This window comes from Lycium barbarum, chromosome 4, assembly GCF_019175385.1.
Source record: "Lycium barbarum isolate Lr01 chromosome 4, ASM1917538v2, whole genome shotgun sequence".
Classification (NCBI taxonomy): Eukaryota; Viridiplantae; Streptophyta; class Magnoliopsida; order Solanales; family Solanaceae; genus Lycium; species Lycium barbarum.
Window position 1 is genome coordinate 16,776,212 of NC_083340.1, and position 6,716 is coordinate 16,782,927.

Here is a 6,716-nt window from a genome sequence, read left to right on the forward strand (position 1 = left end):
ACGTACATGTGCACACCACTGTAGTGGGCATGTTATGATATTGCTCCGGACGCGGGCTAATGATGATAACACTGAGCCTTAATGGCCGGGCATGATACTATATATATATAACACAGAGCCTTAATGGCCGGGCATGATACTATATATCTATCACACCGAGGCTTAATGGCTGGGCATGGTACTTTATATATATGTATTAAAATGTTTTTTTAAAGGCCAAGCATGCATGACAATCGCCTTATGAGGCATTCAGATGTACAGGTTATCTCTTTTATTCCATGTTACCTTTCATATCTATATTACGTTGTTATTCATGCCTTACATACTCAGTACATTATTAGTACTGACGTCTCTTCTTGTGGACGCTGCGCTCATGCCCGCAGGTAGGCAGGGAGAGGGATCAGACCCGTAGGTGTCCTATCAGTGGATTCTCAAGAGTACTCCACTTACTTCAGAGCTGCAGTCTATTTGGTATTGTCCTTATGATCATTTGTGTTCTATGTAGAGGCTCGTAGGCGTGTGTGTACAGTTAGATGTTTTATAGCTCCACCGGTTCATATTATGGTATAATATATTGGTGGCCTTGTCGGCCTTATTTTGAGCTGTTGATACTTTATTGTTAGCCTTGCTGGCTTTATGATATACGCTGTATTGTGGCGACCTTGTCGGTCCGCGTATGTACATGTGTTGCTAAATGATTGGATCTTCCTATGTTGGGCCTTTTCTGCGTGCAGATATTCTTTGAATTATGGTTTATAATGTTTCAAAGTAACGGATAAGTCAGATGGTTCCCGGCCTACGGGTCGGAGCCCGTCATACTCCTGGTAGGGGTGTGACAGTTGGGGTGGAGTTGTGGGGCTTGGCTAGTTATTTCCTGAAAATGTTTTCTACCAACCAAACGAACATGAGAAAATAAGTAAGAAATTCACTTATTTTTCAAGAACACAATTTCCAGGAAAACATTTTTCTTGGAAAACATTTTCCTTCATACCGAACACACCCTTGGTCTCTGACAGATATATACCAAACTTTGATTGTTAAATCTGACCGAAATTGTGAATTTTTTTCTTTGTCCAAAAACGTCCTAAATTCCGTCAGCATTCCATGAACCACAATATAAAACATTATACCCTACACAAAATATACAAAAAAAAGAAAAAAAAAAACGGAAACCGCATATCCAAAAGTTGCACCAGACTCTTCAAAAATATACCAATAATAACATAAACTACAAACACTATACTTTCAAATATGAGTTTCCATTAAATATTTTCTTTTTTTTCACTACAATCAGAGTTGGATAAATATAAGATGTAGATAAAAAATACTCACATTTAACAAACTTAATAAAGGACCAAAGCTTCTCAAGTAGCTATTTTGAACCTACAATCAAAAGTGGCGGGATTCTCAAACTTCACTTCCACGTTGGCAATTTCAAATTTTCAACAAAACCCGCGTAGTATAAAATCCCCAAAAATTCAAATTACCATCACATAGAAAAATTGTGAATATTTCGAAATGAAGAAGAGATCGAGATCAACAAGGAAATCATCAGCAATGGAATTTCTGTCAACTCCACCGGCAACAAGTCCAGTCCAATCAATGAGTGAATCACCAAAGCCATTCGAGTTCAATTTCGATACCGGTAACGTCACGCCTACGTCATGGAAAAGGAGGAATGGAAAGAAGAGTAGCTTTATTTCAAGTCCGGTTCAGTTGAATCCTGTTGGTGAACCGGATTCGGTTAAGAATTTGAAATCGATTGTAGATCTGAAGGAATTTGCGACGTGTCAATTGGATAGTGTTAAGAGGCAAATTGAGAGATCGCATGTGGAGATTCTTAAGGATCTAGAAGCTTCCAATTCTCGTCTTCAGAAACGACTCAAGGTGTTTATACACGTGGCTGTGAGATTTTGCCGTTTTTGTGTAGAGCATAGGCTTTTGCCGTTTGTTTATTTCAATAATGCTTAGGTCAGTAGTGGAATTAGCTCTTATGCTTACTTATATTGTGTGTGCGCGCGCGCTGTATGTCTATATGTATGTACTTGTGTTTTTTATGTATATATGTAAGGAATGTATGTGTGTGTGCATGCGTGCATGTATATGTGTATGCATATGTAGTATTATGTATGTATGTGTCTCTGTGTATGTATGCGCCCGCGAATGCATTGTATGTATGTATATGTATGCTGGTAATTATCTTGTATTCATAGTGTATGGACATATATGTAGTCCTTTTTTTTTTGTTCTATGCTTCCACATATTTGCATGATGATTGAAGATTTTTGGTTTTGGTGTTTCCGGATAGATACGCTATGTAATGTATCCTGGTAATGTATCATTGATGGAATTAGCTCTTATGCATATGTATATTTTTTTTTGTGTGTGTGTGTGTGTGACTGTTTTTGCATATGTATGTATGTAATGTACGGGCGTATGCATGTATGTATCCTGGTAATTATCTAGTGTGTGCATGTACATATATGGAATCCTTATTTATTGTTCTGTGTTTCCACATATTTGCAAGATGATTGAAGGTTTCTGGTTTTGGTGTTTCCGGATGGATACGCTATGTGACGTGTGGTGATTTCCGTGTAATTTTCTCAATTTGGTGATCTGTTAACTGTTTCCGGTTTGTTGATCTAGTTTAAGAACTTGCATGAGTTGCATCAGTAACAAATTGTTTTTTCCATCTATGTTTTGACGTTGCTTTTGAGTTTTGAGATGCAGCTTCTTTTTGAGTGTTTGTCAAAGCTTATTATCCTAGGAACTAGGAAGTTAGGTGTAAGATCTGTAATATAATGAGCTAGGAAACTGGAATAGTGATGTTCTAGAACATTCCGACAATATTACAGTTTAATAATTGGACGGCTGGTTAAAACTCTGATTTACTCAGATCTTACATTCGTTATAAGTGTTCACCCCCCTTTTGATGTTTCTATAGTGCTGGACTCCGGAAAATTTTAAATTCACTGCAGAAAGTAGTACCAAGGGAGAGCCAGAACTGTTTTAGCCAGTTAGATAGGCTTTCAGAATAGTAAAGCTATTCTGTTTGCTGAAGATGAATGCTTATGGAGACTTCCTCAATTGATGGACTAAAATGTGTCTACTTTTAGGATATCCAGGTTTGGCTCACAAATATTCGAGCTTAATGCCAAGTTCTGCAACATTGTCTGATGACATGGACACATGGTGACATCTAGAATTGAAGTTTTAATTTATGCTCTTCTGAGTGAGATTCCAATGTTAAAATACCAAATTATTTGTACATTGCAACAATTAGTGCAGTTCTTCGTGCTCTGCCTTCAAACATGAACCAGAATGTTTTGCTGATTACTTTATTGAAAGAGGATATATAACAGACTTGCAGGAGATGTGAGTTTCCTTTAGGAGTAATGACCTTCTCCTCTATTTGCTCGACGGGAAGTAACCAGATATATCACATTGGCAACACTATTGTAGAAACTGGAGCTTGTACATGCAAAGTCGTGGTCTTTAATGATATCATCTGACTAATAGACAGCATCTAGATATAATGCCCTTTTATGTTACTGAAGTCCAAACTTCTTCTTCTTTGCCCGGACTCTGAGCATAGAGGGAGCTTAGTGCACCAGGCTGCCCTTTTTTATGTGATTTCTGTTGTTCATGATTCCATTGAACATGGGGTTTGATTGCATTTAGTTCTCATCATGAGTAGTTTTCTCTCAGTGGCTTTGTACTCGTTATGTTGTACTTTAACTTCTAAAGCAAATTAAAAAGGGTTAGAATAACCATCTATGACCAGTTTTCTAGATAGTATAACCTATTCCACGCCTCGGAGCTGTTTCATATCTGTTGTAACTGTGGTGTTTCATTGCGTTTTCCTACTAATTTCTTGGTAATTAAGTAGATTCAGACACAAGGATGCCAGCAAGTGGCAGATGAAGCAGAAAAGGAGTACAAAAAAATGTCTGAGCGAATCAATGAAGGCAAGGAGGCAATGAAGGTGAATCTTCCATTATCTGCTATTACCTTTCACAAGTTTGATCCTATTTAATCTCAAATGTTGTGTCATTACCATTATTAATTTAATCTTTCCTTCCTAGGGTTCATATTCTATGTTCATGGCAGACCTTCAAGCTAGTGGTGCTCGCTGTAAGTTCTTAACCTTATGTCAACTATGAGGATATGCTTTTTAGTAAGTGCAACTATACTGCCACAAGTTTCTTAACAATGCTGAATGCTCTAATAACCTTGAGACATTAGGCTTTAAATACTTGGAATGAGCAGATGAAGAAATTGATTTATTTGTCTTCTTTTGGCTTGGCCAAAAGTGTAACAGATTCTTCTGAATGGCCTTTTGGATTAGGATGAACATCTCATAAACTTTGTTCTCATTCTTTACAGTGTGCAAACAGACCATCCCGGAGCTGTCACAATCCGTCAAGAAAGCCATAGATACTCTCAAGAACCGTTATGGGATCCATTCAACTTCAGCTTGTTGAAGGCAATGCGTTTGAGGTAATTCCTTTAGCTGCCTTGTTGTTGTACTTGTACCTATCTTGTGTTTCTTTAAACCTGAACTAAGAATCACATGGGGCGGTAAGTGTTTTAGTTATCTATCATATTTATGTTAAGTATTGCTTTTCCTGGTATATGGAACATGAATTAGGAAAAAAATATCTTTTGATAGTACAAGATCACCAGAACAATATGGTAGCCAGTATAAAAGCGTAAAAAGTTGCAGTGTGTTCATTCTGACTTATGTGAAATCTACCTGGGGGAAATGCCTATGAATTCATTTCTCCTTATCCCTATGGCCATATGGAAGACTTGATAAGATCCTGGTTTGCTTAATACGGTCAGCATAGTTTCTGTTTGAATAGTGTTTCTCATGCAATTAAATTATTTATTCCTCAAAGACTGTTTAACCTTGTGGAAGAAATGGAAAATAGAGTTTAGCTCTTGTAAAAAGTGAGTATTTGGCATAAAACTGATAACTATTTGAAATCAGTACTTCCAAAATCATAAATGTGCCTGGATCCTATGCAGAACAATCCTTTTCTACCTTTTCAAGCCGTCATGCATCCATATACAATTCATTCATCCTCGAAATCATTTCCATACAGAAAGTTGAGCACCAAGCCAGTATATATAGCCAAGGGTTGAACCCCTGATTGATAATAAATCTTCAGATGGCAGCTGGCTGATGAATGAAAAAACATCAATCCTTAATTATATTGACGCAAAAATTTTGTTCTTGCTTTCTCATTGTTTATTGTTGTGTGTGTCTGTTTTCCCATTAAATGATTATCTGTCAGGCTGTTATAAAGCATTGTCGTTCTGCTTTGGATGGACATTTTTCGAAACTTGTAATTTTCTTGAAAGCTGGAAACCAGTTTCTCTGAATTTCATTGAATAAAGACACTGTATGAGGCTTAGGAGCACACGGAGACAGTTCAATTGATGATCTTCCGAGCCCTGCTTACAACAGAAATTCAACTCATGAAAACTAAACTCTTTTTTGGTGCTACATTTTTGCAGGCATAATTTTTGATTGAATAGATTGGAAATAGGTAGGCTGAATCTGAAGGGTGATCTGAGGCAGTTTGCAGCTTACAATTTCAGTTTCTTGAGGAATAAATGCAACACAACGCGCAAATTTGAGTGCTTACTCTTGTAAATTCATATTCTGAATCTGAAGTGTGATCTGAGGCAGTTTGCAGCTTATAATTTTAGTTTCTTGAGGAATAAACTCAACGCAACATGCAAATTTGAGTGTTTACTCTTGTAAATTCATATTTTCTAGATGCATTGGAGAATACTAAGAAGGTAATTAATCTGTCCATGCACGCTTATATTGGCTTTCTGGTTATGTTCTTCTAGAACATCACTTTCATGCATGTCACCCAAAGCGGAAACTTAGTATTGGTAATATACTAGTTAGTTACGGTTTATAAAACCGAAGATATTTGAATAAGAAAAGAAACCTGGAAGAGTTCTGTTTCCTTATATCCACCAAGGGTACCGCTCCAATACCAATTTATTAGTAGAGGTGAAAGAACTGCTTCAAGGGCCTTTAGTCAAGTTTAGTCACAACTAAGTCTTCAATGTGTTAACGCCATTCTTTTCTATACTTTTGCATAAACGAAATATCGTCCTATAAATAAATGTAACCACAATAAAGTTAGAAGATAAAGAAAAACACAAGTTGTCATAGACTCCACCATTTGGCAATACCTAGCCCATATTGAACAAAAGCTCATTCGGTCAGTTTCAGCCCGTCAAAGTAGGTCCCAAGCTAATTGAACTTTAGTAGTCCAAACATAGTGTAAACAGTCCAAACTTAGACTTTACTGGATTATTCAATAAGTTGAGTTAATTCCAAGACTAGGTTAGTCGAGTTATTGAGTTCCAATCACATCTATTTCCTTGTTAATCTATCCAAAATAGATACAAAGTTAAGTGCGAAAGAAAAGTAGTTGGTCAATTGTTCAGGATTAATTGTTTATCAAGCATAAATAACAATAAAATGAACAGTTTGGGTAAGAAAAGAAATTAAAGCTTTTACACAATACTATAACTTAAATAATTGTGAGTTGAGTCAACTTGCAAATACTGATTGCTCGTGAGTCCATCAAGTATTGGCCAGAGTTCGACATTTTTCTCCGATTCATGCCTTAAGTGTTAATTAATTCAACCAGGAGTATTCGAATTTTAAAAGATTGGCTTAAACA

The 6,716-nt window shown here is 36.6% G+C and overlaps 1 protein-coding gene across 1 annotated transcript; it reads left to right on the top strand.

The window, feature by feature from the left end:
• The first annotated feature begins 1,374 nt into the window (after positions 1-1,374).
• On the top strand, positions 1,375-5,815 carry LOC132635406 (uncharacterized). Its single transcript, XM_060351781.1, has 5 exons — positions 1,375-1,887; positions 3,890-3,985; positions 4,086-4,134; positions 4,387-4,500; positions 5,524-5,815. Exons 1-4 carry the CDS (start codon positions 1,519-1,521, stop codon positions 4,482-4,484), a joined length of 612 nt encoding a protein of 203 aa, XP_060207764.1. The 5' UTR covers positions 1,375-1,518; the 3' UTR covers positions 4,485-4,500; positions 5,524-5,815.
• The last annotated feature ends 901 nt before the right edge of the window (positions 5,816-6,716 follow it).

Excerpts from the sequence above, each read along its gene's own strand:
- LOC132635406 (XM_060351781.1), top strand. The coding sequence starts at position 1,519 with ATGAAGAAGAGATCGAGATCAACAAGGAAATCATCAGCAATGGAATTT. Across the intron at positions 1,888-3,889 it reads GTCTTCAGAAACGACTCAAG|ATTCAGACACAAGGATGCCA; the intron begins GTGTTTATACAC and ends GTAATTAAGTAG. Across the intron at positions 3,986-4,085 it reads AAGGCAAGGAGGCAATGAAG|GGTTCATATTCTATGTTCAT; the intron begins GTGAATCTTCCA and ends TTTCCTTCCTAG.